We start from the raw sequence: 14,655 nt of genomic DNA on the forward strand, positions 1-14,655 counted from the left end.
GCCGCTCCCCCCCCCCCGCCCAGCGTGCCTTGGCCCTGCCTCCCACGCAACGTGGGAGGCGGGGCCAGGGCACGCTGGGCGGGGGGGCGGGGCCAGCTCTGACGCCGCTCCCCCCCCCCCGCCCAGCGTGCCTTGGCCCCGCCTCCCACGCTGCGTGGGAGGCAGGGCCAAGGCACGCTGGGCGGGGGGGGAGCGGCGTCAGAGCTGGCCCCGCCTCCCACGCTACTCCCGCTCGCCCGTCTGGCCTTTTCTAGCAGGCCAGACTGCAGCGGAGGTCCCTGCAGGCCGCGATTGCTGCCTGCAGGGACCTCCGCTGCAGTCTGGCCAGCTAGAAAAGGCCAGACGGGCCAGGGCGCACTGGGCGGGAGGCGGGGCACCGTCAGGGCGGTGCCCCGCCTCCCGCCCAGCCTGACGGCGCCCCCCCGGGCCTGCGCCCGAGGCGGCGGCGTCAGGTGCCTCAATAGTGGGGCCGGCCCTGCCCACTACATTTTCTTTTTCCTGGTAAAAGGTGAATTGCTTCCTCTGGAAACTTCTAAGAACAGTTGCTTACCTTTTAAATGAATTGCAAATTGTCCTCCTGCAGTGTTTAACATTTCCCACCCCCATTTTTCAAAATGAGAAGTGGACATTCAACATTTTTTTGTTTCCTTTAGGCATTTTTGCAGTGTATTGCACCCATATTTTACAACTAATTGGTAACCTAGGAGTGATGTTCTATAAAATGGCACATAACACGTTCATGTCAATTAGGTGCCAGATTTGAGTGGTGGCATGAATTACAATTGAAAGTAACAATTGAAAAGCAATAGCCAGGAAGACGTAAAATAATAATGTAATGTAGCATTTTGATTTATAACTCATTACCTACAGCTAGTAAATTGGAATTAGGTTCCTTAAAAACTTAAAGCTATAGGATGGCACTGATGTATGTGGGTATTGTGTTGCAAAATTATAAGCAGAATGTGCCCAGTAAAGCATTTAGAAAACAGTGGTTGCAAAGTCGGACCAAGCATTCTCCTTATGAAATGAAGAACCATTTGGCACCAGATCAACATTACATGCAATTGGTCTCCAGATTTTTTTATCAACGATAAAGCAAATACAAAAAAACAAAAAACAAAAAAAAAAACATACAGGTGGCAAATGGAGAATAAATGTCTGAGAAAAATTAGATGAACATAAACATTGCTCCTTTTGAAGAAGAGCTTCTATCAAATTGCATTGAGATCTTCTCAGTTTAGTGATTTCTCCAGCTGGCACCAGCATGAGGTTTGGTCTTTTTTTTTTTAGTCCTCCGCTGTTTTTGCGGTGTCCTTGTTCTCTTTGCTCTAAGATACAATGGACAATGAATGTGGCTTGGGCAATGAGGACATTCCAGGAAATGGAAGATATCATCTTAAGTCAACACGGCAGTCACTCCCACTTACTCCATTCTGTTTACTTGAAGCTTACATTTTAAGAATCTCTTTAACATTATTTGATCAGTAATCACGACTGGATCACTGAATAGGTGTGAATATTTTCAATATACAGTAGAGTCTCACTTATCCAAGAGTCGCTTATCCAAGGTTCTGGATTATCCAAAGCATTTTTGTAGTCAATGTTTTCAATATATCGTGATATTTTGGTGCTAAATTCGTAAATACAGTAATTACAACATAACATGACTGCGTATTGAACTACTTTTTCTGTCAAATTTGTTGTATAACATGATGTTTTGGTGCTTAATTTGTAAAATCATAACCTAATTTGAAGTTTAATAGGCTTTTCCTTAATCCCTCCTTATCCAAGATATTCGCTTATCCAAGGTTCTGCCAGCCCGTTTAACTTGGATAAGTGAGACTCTACTGTATATTTAAGAAGAAAATCTTACAAAACCTAGAGCTATTTGTTCTCAGTTAAACGATTAGATATTGACTGACTTTATGCCATTTCTGACAGTATTTTCACTAAAATTGAGCATCTTTTATCCAGAAATCCAAAATCTGAAAATACACTGAAATTAACCATGTTTCTGGCTAAGATAGTGACTCCTCTGTTTTTTAATGGTTTGCTGCATTCAAACTTTGTTTCATGTGCAAAAATATTTAAAATTTTATATGAAATTACCTTCATGTTATGTATATGCTGTATATTACGCATAAATGCATTTTGTGTTTTGACTTGGGGCCTATCTTCAAAATAGTCTAGTAGATCTTTCTTTACTTGTCCCAGCTACATGGCATTCATAGACAAAATATGGTTCTAAAATTTAATTTAAAATATGTACAAAGTTGTAATTCTCCTAGGGAGGAATTTCAAAGGAAAGATTCTGTGTGCAATGACTGAATTAGACCTCATAGGTTTATTAGATTGTTTTTTGAACACATATTGGGACATCAGTTTCCTGTTCCACTTTAAGATTTAACATGGTAGTGCTATGATGACCGCTGAGATTAGCAATATGAAATGTTGCCATATTTTGCTAAAATTCAGGCTTTATTGAATTTTCAGTGCCTCCCCCCCCCACATTGAATTGGCATTTGATCAAAGGGTTTGTATCGTAATGTTCCTATTATATACCCAAACTACTGATGAAGTAGACTTTAGTTTACATAAGCATGCTGTAGTAAATGTGCTAATCTTTGCAGAACAACAGTACCTTTTTGCTCTTGAATCTAGGTATTTAACATTATAGAAGGGAGAGATTGAGAGAGAGAGAGAGAGACAGAGACAGAGAGAGAGGATTTCCTTCACCACATAGTTACTGGGAGGAGTACTTATTAAATAAGTCAGGTGTATTTAGTAGGACTTTCTTGACATTTAATTGTCAAGATATCATTTTTAAACTACAAACTTTGCTTGAGATTATCACAAAAGAAGGAGAAATAGCATGTAATCCCCAGGCAAATGGGATTTTTCAACTTGATGTAGTCTTTCTTTGAATAGATTATTTTGAGTAGATTGAGTAGATGTGACATTTTCTAAACTAGTTTTAACTGCCTTGAATACTGTAGAAATAACACTTAAGATTGTTTTGTAGTTTTGAAATACACATAAATGCCACTATTGGTTTGTATTCAAGGGGAAACTGCTGATACACTGATGGCTTTACGATACTGTAAGGAACGCCGAGCTTTGACGGTTGGAATTACAAACACTGTTGGAAGCTCAATATCTAGAGACACAGACTGTGGGGTCCATATCAATGCAGGGCCTGAGATCGGAGTGGCAAGCACAAAGGTAACTGCAATTCGTTCTCACTGGTGTTTTGACTCCTCTTTGTTTAATTTGGCATGTCTGCATGGAGTTTCGGCATGATATATATATCACTATACAAGGAACTATGTTGTTTGATTCTGTAAGAATGATTTGGCATCATGTGGTTTCTTCAGATGTGGTTGAACTACAAATCCTAGCATCTGTAGTTTCATAGTCAACAATAAAGAAAGCTAGGTGTTGTAGTTCAGCAACATCAGGATGGCCCTATGATCCCAATGCTGCTGTAAAAGGCTGCCTCATACAGGATAAACTACCATATTTCACCACATAATAGTTGAACCTCTCTTTTGGGCTGCCAAAATTTGTTTCTTTTGTTTTTTCACTTTATCATCACATTAGAGCCAGCTGGGGCTAGGACTCTCTCTTCTCCCTCTTTCCACCTAGGAGGTAAAACAGCTTATTAAACAAATTACAAACTCTGTGGAGGGGGAGAAGCCCCAGCCAACTCAGCTTTGTTTATTTTTTTAAATCTGTCTTATCTCTTAGAAGGAAGGAGGGAGAGCCCCAGCCAACTTCAGTTTGAAATAAAAACCGAAGGCACATCTTTTCTTTGCATAGTGGTCGCACCCCTATTTTGCAAAAAAAAAAAAAAAAAAAAGCTTAAAATGCAACAATTATATGGTAAAATGTGGTATTAGTGTTTCTAGCTCAGCATTGTTTACATTTAATTGGCAATAGATCCCCAGGGAGACAGATAGTCTTTACCATACATACCTGGAGATGCTGTGAACCAAATCTGAAATCTGAATTGCAGAACTGTGCTCTCTTACTGAGCATCAGTTTTTCCCACTTCATCAAATTACAGACCTGGAAGTGGACTTCCAGCTACTTGTAGTGTGGTCTTCTTTTGGTTATTTTGAAATCCTCATGACTTTCAGGGAATCCCAAGGGAAAAAATAGCCCTGAAATATGCTGCAGTTGTACTTTTAGTTTTGGCATCAAGGTGGTAAATTTTTCAATTAAATGCCTTTTTCTTCCTGTTGAATTTTCAGGCTTACAACAGTCAGTTCATCTCTCTTGTAATGTTTGGCTTGATGATGTCTGAAGACAGAATTTCCTTGCAAAATAGGAGACAGGAGATCATAAATGGTCTAAAGTCACTACCCGGTATGCATGCCTTTACTGCCTTTCAAATTAACATGGAATGTATCAGGATGTGATATGAGAATGTTAAAATCTAAATTTGTGGGTTGTATTGAAGATTTTCTATATAAATGTGCCCTAAGTGTTCAACTCAGCTCATCACTGATTTCATAATTTTGAAAGGCATTATCACATGTTGTAGGTTGTTGACATTTTATTAATTTACTGCCCTTATCTGAAAATAAGTGGAAAAGCTGTGTAGAAATATTCAAACTTGAAAAACAGAATCATGCCCTGAATGCTTGCTATCCATTAGTCAAACTGACAAAATTGTGCCTGGGTGCATTAAACCTGGGGGCTTGCTCCTCCTGCCAACAAAATTCCAAACTATTTTGTATAGAGAATATCTGTAATATTAAATTTGTAGTTCAATTAAGTTTTAAATAACTTTTTTATTTTGAAGTATTTTACAATAACAACACTGTGTTGTAGAAATTCAGAACCTTCAGACAAAAATAATAATCCAGGGAACCTTTTGATGACTAATTAAGCCCCAGGCCATTTCTTGTTAATATTCAAATCATCCCTTGTACTGCTCTTTTAAAAAAAGTATACATGATTTCAGAAATCTTTACAATCTGTTGGTTAATATTAAGAGCTGCAAAAAAAGTCTATGAATCCACTTTGAAATAACAACTAAACATTTTTAGGGGTGGGGCAGCTGCAATCAGAGCTTCTCAAGTGCTGGTGTTTTACTAGTTAATAAAAAAGTTAGGAATAGTTATATTGATCATTAAATAAAATCCCCAATACACTTTGGTTATTCCTTTATGAGGCCAAGCAGAATATTATCTACGCGTGTGTGTCTGTGTGTTCTGTTTAATCAGTCTTCTGCTTGGTCTCGTAAAAATAAAGTATATTTAGGAAGGAGGGATTGCGGGATGGATGGGGAGCTAGCATTTGAAACTCACTAGCTTCTTCATCAGGCAAAATTAGTGAAATCATACTAGGTTCTTTGGATGATTTAATAAAGGTATCACTAATTGCATTTTAGTTAATAAAGCTACAGTTTAAGAAAGTTGAAATGCAGTCCCAGCTACATCTGATGTATTCTTGTTTCTGAAATAGATACCTGTATGCTCTAATATAATAATGTAAATAATTCCAATTTTAATATCTGGCAGAGCTGATAAAAGAAGTACTGTCCTTGGATGAAAAGATACATGATCTGGCACTTGAACTGTATAAACAGAGATCACTCTTGGTTATGGGTCGTGGCTACAATTATGCTACTTGCTTGGAAGGTGCATTGGTATGAGTTTATCTTAACTTGAAAATAAGATAGTTTTATTTTATGGTTGTTGTTAAAACACATTTGTTTACATTAGTTTGGGGGATGTCAAACAGGTGGAACTTATCAAAAATGGCATGTAATACAATTTGCCTTTTTGTGTTTCAAAAGAGTCTGTCACTAAAGAAAAGAATATTGGTGCATTTTTCACTTTCAGAGATGGCTGGTGGTTTCATATGCCCACCTGGTGGCTTTGGTGGCTTCTTGGTGGCTTTTCCCAGGCCATACACCAGTGGTGCACAGCGGGGCCCTCCAGATGTTTGAGGGTCCAACTCCCAAAAGCCCTAGCCAATTTGTCCAGTGGTTGGGAATCTGGGAGCTGAAGGTCCAAAAGGTTGTGTTCCACTGCTGTGGGAGTGTTCTAACTATAATGGTCCCCTGCTATGAGTTTTAGTTCAAAATTTAATCCGCTATCCACAGTTCAAAAGAATTCAGTTCAAGGGATGGCTCCTTCACAGTTTATACGAAAACCGAGGACAGACTCCCATTTACAATGACATGAGAGCCACCAGCCAACACTGTTCACTTTGCAATACAGCCAGTGATTGAATCTGTGCTGCTTCCATGATTATATTTTGTGCAAGAAATTCCAGAACACTCCTGACATGTATAGAGAAAGGTCCAGAAGCAGTGTTTGATGGATTTGTCTCTTACTGGAGCCTGATTTTCCTGTTATATATTCACACATAGGAACTGTATAAGCACTTTCTCCAGGATCCAAAGAGCCATGTAACTTATCAAAAATCACCAATTGGTCTTTGGTCACACTGGAAATAGCTTTTATTTAGGATTTCTTCAAGCTAAATAAAGTGCTAGAGTGGACCCACTGAAATGTACAACACTCTTGTTAGTTGTGACACGCAAGTCACATTCATTTTAAATAAACTTTTATTTTAATGGGCCTACAATAGATGCTTAATTTAGTCCAGTGTTGTTGCATTTAAGTGTTTTATGCATTTGTATTTTAACTCTGGTCTTGTTTTATTTCCTTGGCAGAAAATCAAGGAAATTACCTATATGCATTCTGAAGGCATCCTGGCTGGGGAGCTGAAACATGGGCCATTGGCTCTGATAGATAAACAGATGCCAGTGATCATGATTATTATGAAAGATCCCTGCTTCACAAAGTGCCAGAATGCTCTACAGCAAGTCACTGCTCGCCAGGTGAGCTGTCCAAGAACCATTTTATATGCTTGAAGATAATGTTAAGTCTACAGAATCATAATGGCAGTTTCTGTCTTGCCTCAGTCTAGAGCCATATAATCTAGATGACTAAAAAGTCCCACCTAGGAAGTGGCACAGTTTGGAGAATAAGGAATTTGCGTCCTTGCTCCTCTCCTTTAATAAACAAACAGTGCTATTGCTGACAATTTAGTCTTTCTTAATCTTGGACCCTCAGATAATATTGAAATAAGACTCCCGTCATCCTCACCTATTTCCTTTCTCTCTGGAGTAGTAGGAATTGTATACCAACATCAGTGTTAGGAAAGAATGTCCTTCTGATTAAGATTTCATTTATTTTGTTCCTTAGCATGTTACACAAATACTTAACCTTCTTCATTAAAAATGCCTAAACAAACACAACAAAAGAATTTTGTTTTGCTGAATGGTAATCTGTTTTAAGAATCTTGATACCAGGGACCAATGAAGTCCAGAATCCTGTTTGCAACATACAGCAATGTCTAGGCTTTTGAAGGCTTATAGATGTGGGCATAAAAAGCAGATGACAGGATCAGAATTCAAAATGACCTCAACAGATTAGAGAGCTAGGCCAAGACTAAGAAAATTAATTTCAACAAGGAAGGAATATTCAATACTACACTTTGGCAATAAAAAATGAAATGCAGAGATATGGAATGGGAGACACCTGGCTTGAAAACATTATATGTGAAAGGGATCTAGGAGTCTTGGTAAACCATAAGCTGAACATGAGTCAACAGTGTGATGTAGCATCTTTAAAAGCCAATGTGATTCTAGACTGCATCAATAGGAATATAGTGTTGAGATCGAGGGAAGTCATAGTCCCACTCTGTTCTGCTTTGGTCAAACCTCATCTGAGATACTGTGTCCAGATCTGGGCACCACAATTCAGGAAGGATGTTGACAAACGGGAACGTATCTAGAGAAGGGTGATCAAAAGTTTGGAAACCAAGCCCTATGAGAAATGACTGAGGAAGCTGGGAATGTTTGGCATGGAGAAAAGTGAGGATATGATAGCCATGTTGAAATACTTGAAAGGAGGAGGGGGGGGGGTCAAACTTGTTTCTTCTTTGTGGTCTCTGTGAAAGTCGTACTTATGGTACTGCCTGTGTAATGAGCTTCAGAATCCTCTCTAGGCAGCTGAAGGTCTTCTGGATGCAGCTCCGCCCACCCTTCCCAGGAGGCATATAACCAGTGGGAGAGGCTGTAGCCTCTGTTCCTGTTATTTGCTGACATCGCAACAGCTTGGAATCTCTCAGCAACTTATTTTGTGATTTCAAACTGTGGGATTACTACGTGGGGTTTCTTTTTCATAGTTATTTTGAGTTGGACTGGATTTTGACTTTGGGTTTGTCTTCTGACTTATGGAATTGTTTGAACAAGTATTGTCCTCTTCCCTTCTTAAACTTGTCACAAACTGTAAATGTCTAGTCTGTTGCAGTTAATGCAGAAGTTTGTCCATTAAGGACACAGTAGCAAGACACAAAAGAGGAAAAGTAAATTTACTCTTATTCAGAAGAGTTCAAAACAGAAAAAACTTGTAGCATTGCATCAAAAATAACAGTCCTTCAGAGTAACATAACTCACATAGTCTTTGGATGTGATTATACCAATTCAAAGGGCATAGCTTCTCCAACTCCCATCACCAGAGAGCGAGCAAGGGAGAGCAGTAGCAGAACTATGTGTCCCAAGAGACACCCAGGAGTGGCTCAAACTTATATTATTATAGAAGGGGAAATTGGGGGAGATAAGTATGTATTGGTAAATGTGTATGCCCCAAATGAAAATCAAGGAGAATTTTATGAAAAAATATTAGGAGAAATAAAGAATTGGCAGCAACATTTTGTGATTATAGGAGGGGACTTTAATATACCTATGGATAGGATGAAGGATAAGTCAAACCCAACAGTAAAGGATAAAAATAACAATATAACTGAATTAAATAGAATTATGAATAAATGGGAACTAAAAGATTCATGGAGACTATTAAAGGGAGATGAAAGAAAATATACATACTATTCAGCAGTACATAAAACATATACTAGAATAGATTACCTTTTTATCTCGAAAAATATGATAGATAAATTATTCAATTCTGAGATAGGAATAATAAGAATATCAGACCATGCAATAGTAAATTTAGAAATTATAAATAAACAATATGAACAAACAAGAAGATGGAGATTAAATTCCAATATATTAAATTATGAGGAAATTATTAGAAGAATAGGATCAAATTGGCAAGAAATATGGGATATAAATGACAATAATGTATCAAGAAATATATTATGGGACACTATGAAGGCAGTGGCAAGAGGATTATGTATAAAAGAAACATATAATCTCAAAAAGAGACAAGAAGAAAGGAAAAACAAATTGGAAAAGGACATAGAAAAATTGGAAAAACAATATATAACAAACTTACTGGGCTTAATGTGCACATTCATGTAACCTGCATATAGTAACCACCAAAATGAGTCCTTTTTCTCCTAACACACCTGGTGCAGGGAAAGTAGTAATCTCACACAAAACTTAGTCAGTTTTACAGAAACTTTAACATACTCCCTTAATTAAACTTTTTTTTATTCTTGGGGCTAGGGGGAGTTGCAGGAGGGAGATGGGCTTGGTATGTGCTTCCTGTGTTTGGGGGAGGAACTTTCTGCCTCCCAAGCTCACAAGGTGCGAGAGAAAGCGCTGGTTTCTCCTACTCCATCCAGGAAACATGAGGTGCTTGGGAAAACAAAATTACCTCTTGGGACAGCCCCCTCGCCATCTAGCCTGCTACCTCATCAAAAAAACTGAAGCCTTTCCAGGCTTCCAGCTCCCAATGATACAAAAAGAAGCATCCAAAAAGACAAAGTGCTACACAGCCTCCTCCCTCATTAAAGCTGACACCTCTTCTGCCTCTGGTACAACAGTGGCGTTCCTTCCCTGTTCCTCTGTCACTGGTAGAAGAGAATAGCGAGCAGCATCAGCTACCTTTGGAAATGTCGCTTGAGGGCTCAGGCACCGCCACCTTCCCTCCCTCCAACGATTTAGCCTACCTGCCACCATTAGAGCGGTATTTTCCCACACGCCAACTGGGACAGCTGCAGGAGGTTCTGGTGCAGCCAAACTTCCCTTCATTGCTGTTTCCCCCCCTCTCTATGGCTTTGCCACAGAGCTCCAGGGAACACTAACCAGTGAGACATGCCTCTGCACCATCAGCGAGTTGTTTCTTACTTCATCAAGATTCCCCCCTCCCACGGCTGGTCTTTCTCTTCCCACTTTGTGGTCTATGAAAGGTATACTATTTAGAAGTCCCTTTTTGGTACCATGAGTAATACCTCTGGACAGGTGTATTATGTAACATGCTGGTAGGTCTCATCCCCTCCTCTTAAAGCCATCTAAAGCAGTGCCCATCTTGAGACCATTGCTAATAGTTTCCATAAGTGATTCCCAATTCGATTATGCTGTAATTTTTATTTATTTACTTATTTACAGTATTTATATTCCGCCCTTCTCACCCCGAAGGGGACTCAGGGCGGATCACATTATAACACACATAGGGCAAACATTCAATGCCCATAAACACATCAAACAGAGACTGAGAGACACACGCAAAGGCAAGTTAACCTTCTTCTGAGGGGATGTTCGATTCTGGCCACAGGGGGGAGCAGCTGCTTCATCATCCACACTGACGGCACTTCCTCATTCCAGGTCGTAAATTAGTTAATCTTGCCTCCCCACTTTATAAGTGGTACCTTATCTCCTACTTGATAGATGCAACTATCTTTCGGGTTGCTAGGTCAGCAACGAGCAGGGGCTATTTTTTTAAAAAAAATTTCATTGACGGGTGCTCACCCCGCCAGGGGTTGGCTCGAACTCATGACCTCATGGTCAGACAGATTTAAGGCAGCTGCTCAACAGCTGCGCCACAGCCTGGCCCCTGTGGGCAAAAAAACCCCCTGTCCCACTTCTTCTATACCATTGTACGTTTATAAACCTTCGCATTTCATTGTGTATAGTTGTTTTTTTTAGGGAAACATGTACTCGTAAATGCTGCTGGTCTGAGACATCAATATTGTCCAATTTCAGTAAAATGAGGATTTCATTCTGAGGGTGATATAGCTCAAAGCCTGTGGAAAATCTGTACCTCAAGTAGTAGGTCCTGCTGTATTCAGTGGGACTTGTCCTCAGATAGGAATGTGTAGGATTGCAGCCTTAAGATGAAAGGTGGGAACTTGTAGATTTCAGTCCTGCATTCAGTTCTTAGAGGCCAGCAGTGGCTGTGTGGAACCATAACAGTTTTCATGCATTTGAAGTACAGCTCTATTAAGATTATTTGTATATGTTGGAAAATTGTCTGAAGCAAATCATTTAGAACTTCTGGCTACCAGTATTAAAAACCTCTAAAATCAGGACAGTAAATAAAGAACAACACTCTGGAAACAGGAATTCCAGACATAAAATAATCAGGGCCAGCTAACACCTCCCAACAAAGGATTCCCCCAGGCCGGATTCAGCCAGGCTTTGAAGCTGCAAGGCTTTTCAATGCTAATCAAGGTGATTAATTGTAACGTTCACACTTGCCTCTAACAGAAAAGAGTTCTTTCTCCGACCCTGGACTTTCCATACATATAGAAACCTCCCTTGCATAGTTTCCAATATACCTCGCAACCTCTGAGGATGCTTGCCATAGATGTGGGTGAAACGTCAGGAAAAACTCACAACTCATTTAGAACTTCTAATCAATATTATTCAACATCATTTTTTTTCAGGGTCGCCCTGTTATCTTATGTTCCAGAGAAGATACTGAGAGCTCCAAGTTTGCTTACAAAACTATTGAGCTTCCACAGACTGTGGACTGTCTGCAAGGAGTTTTGAGTGTTATTCCTCTACAGCTGCTTTCATTCCACCTGGCTGTTCTCAGAGGATATGATGTAAGTTATTTCTATATTTAGAGACTCCAATTAAAGCACTTATACAAACACACTTGGATACTTCCCCTGGCTAGAAACAGGAATGATTGCATGGCATTTATAGAAAAAAAATAGTTGTGCCCTTTCAAATCTGATTTTATTTATCTTTAATGTGCAGCATACACTTGAAAAAATGTCTAAAAAAGTGTACAGGTTTCTTGTTAAAGTCACAGACTACATGACATTTTGGTTTGCACATACAGTTTCATTATTCACAATATGAACTACTCAGCCACCAACACAGGGCAATATCATGGATGGATGTAAGAAGCCATTATGGCAGGGATTAGGAGTCTCAGGCCCTGGAGTCAACTTTGGCTCTCATGGACTCCTAACTCACCCTTCTTGGTTTCCTCAAGTAGCCATATCTCCTGTACAGCAGAACAGAAATTTCTCAAGTACAGAGTTTTCACATTTTTTAAAAAACAAAGCTGAAGTGCTTCCTCTAAATCTTAATTACTTGCACAAAGATATGACATGATGGTACTTTTGGTCCCATCTTTTTTGCCTTTGACTTCACCTACCTCTGGAATGTGGCTCTTGAGAATTTATCTGAGATTGAATTATACTCTTGGCTCCCTATCTTTTAACTTTGTGGGGAAGGTCAGCACTATGTAATTCAACGTCCTTATGTTCTGCTAATTTTCATAGTTCAGGCCCTAAATTGTCACAAGGGGAACAAGAAATCACATTATCACAAGTCGTCTTCATAGCTAAGAAATTGACAAACAGGGAGAGAAAGACCTTTCAGTTGTGGTCTCTAGATTACAAAATATTTTTTGCATTGTGTGGCAGATTTATTATCTCTATCCAGTTTGAGTCTACTTTCATTGATGTTCTGTTAACTTACTGAAAAGAGTTGAAGGGAAATGCAGAAAAAAAACCAAGGTCCTGATACATATGAGAGAGTCAAAAAAAGAAGCAGCAGTCAAGGAAACAGGTAGTGAGATAAAGCGACCAAAGAGGTGGATGTCTAGTTTTGGCGCATAGCCATAAACCTTCTCAATGTTTTTGCAGAAATCTAGCCAGTATTACATTCTTATAGTATTTAATTTAGTGGTTGACATGAGTGTCTTAAATGTCCCTACAAGAAGTTGACATACTGAAAACCTTTTTTTTCTTATTCCAGGTGGATTTTCCAAGAAATCTGGCCAAATCTGTGACTGTGGAATAAGTGTAGTGCTATTAAAATATGTGTTACAAATAATCTGAAATTACTTTTCTATCACAAGATCTTTTAACAAAGTGTTTTGATGACACTGACTTTACAAAGCACACCACTACAAAACATAATTATATTTCAGTGGGATTTTGATTATGGAAATGTGGAACCAATGGAATGGAGATACTGCTAACTGGAAAGTATTTGGAAGGGTATTTTTAATGAAAAATCTGCTTACTGTGCCTTTAAATATTTGTTACATGCCTTGCACCTAAGTGCTCTTGCTTATAGCATCTCTGAAATAAAAACATTGCCAAAGAATAGAAGGAAATCATTGTTTACATATGGTTAATGAATGGTATTTTCTATAACTGTGCAATATGTATGTACATAGCTTACCCCTGTATTACTGTGAATAAATCAACACTATACATGCAGGCTGATTTTATACATGTAGATGTAGGATATACTCCCAGGTACATGTGCGTAGGACTGCTGCCTTACTTTTAAATACAAAGTATTTATATATGCACAAATGTATAGCATTTAAGTTATTTTTACTTTATCAGTTGCTTGTAGTAGTGGCAATGCTCAAGTTTTCATTCTGGGCTCATTAAAATTTTGCTAATTATGTACAAATACTTTTATCATTTGCGTTTTTTACTTTTAAGTACAACCTTAAGTACAAAGTTTTTTGTTATTTTCTGCCTTTCTCCTCTAGTGTTATGTACCTGAGAAAATACTCTTGCATCTTTCCACAGATCCTTCCATTCATACTGCATCTATGTATTTTTATTATTATTCATGAACTCTTTAAAGTTTCTCAAATACCATTCAGACTATGTTTCTATTGTTTGTTGTTCTCTTTGGTCCAAATGCCATTTTACTTGAGCCAAACTATCTTCATCTTATTGAGCAGTATTATTTAATCTTGTAAGGCCTAAATACTTGTAAGGTTATAGAATGTTATGTGAGCTCAGATCTGTTGGTTCTGTTTGCTATGCAATTAAAGAAAATATTGATTACAATGTGTGTTTCCTTGATTCCTTCTTAGACACTGTACACATGCCAGTCCATAGCCCTCCAACTTACTTTCCCAGTATTTCATAATAGTAGCCAACACAATCTCCTAGGTTGTAAAGTCAGGAATCACCAGTAACAGTGAAAAGGTCTGAGCAGCTGGTTTTTCACCTATAAAGAGATATTGAGGTGGTTCAATTAGTATATCGCAATATGAGTACAATTGGCACTTTGTATTAGCTGGGGTTTGGTTCCAGGGCATTCTTTGGATACTAAAATACATGGATGCTCAAGTAGCATTATAAACAATGGTATGGTAAATTGGTGTCTTACACGAAATGACAAAATCAAGGTTTGTTTTTTGGATTTTGAGTGGGGGCGGGGGGCAGGGTTATTTACAAGCCGTGGATGGTTGAATCCATGGATAATCTATGGAAACAGAACCAATGGTATAGCTCAATGACACTATCAATTTAGTGTGTTGTAGCTATGGAAAAGATGTAAAAGGATGAAGTTGGGCAAGAAAAGAGCTTTGTGCTGCCTCTGTGCTAAAAGACCTCTCTCCTCTTGTATCCAAGATCCCAACTTGTCATGTCTTAAAGAAAACTGAAAGATCA

The 14,655-nt window shown here is 38.8% G+C and overlaps 1 protein-coding gene across 3 annotated transcripts in view; it reads left to right on the forward strand.

Moving 5' to 3' along the window:
* Positions 1–14,046, forward strand: part of gfpt2 (glutamine-fructose-6-phosphate transaminase 2) — a 116,375-nt gene extending 102,329 nt beyond the window's left edge. For all 3 annotated transcript variants that reach the window (XM_062970297.1, XM_062970298.1, XM_062970295.1), the window contains exons 14-19: positions 3,065–3,222; positions 4,254–4,368; positions 5,529–5,656; positions 6,692–6,859; positions 11,656–11,817; positions 12,986–14,046. In XM_062970297.1, coding sequence (XP_062826367.1) covers positions 3,065–3,222; positions 4,254–4,368; positions 5,529–5,656; positions 6,692–6,859; positions 11,656–11,817; positions 12,986–13,030 — 776 coding nt within the window. In that variant the 3' untranslated portion in view covers positions 13,031–14,046. The remainder of the gene's footprint in view (positions 1–3,064; positions 3,223–4,253; positions 4,369–5,528; positions 5,657–6,691; positions 6,860–11,655; positions 11,818–12,985) is intronic.
* Positions 14,047–14,655: the final 609 nt, after the last annotated feature.

The sequence above is a fragment of the Anolis carolinensis genome, chromosome 2, assembly GCF_035594765.1.
Source record: "Anolis carolinensis isolate JA03-04 chromosome 2, rAnoCar3.1.pri, whole genome shotgun sequence".
NCBI lineage: Eukaryota > Metazoa > Chordata > Lepidosauria > Squamata > Dactyloidae > Anolis > Anolis carolinensis.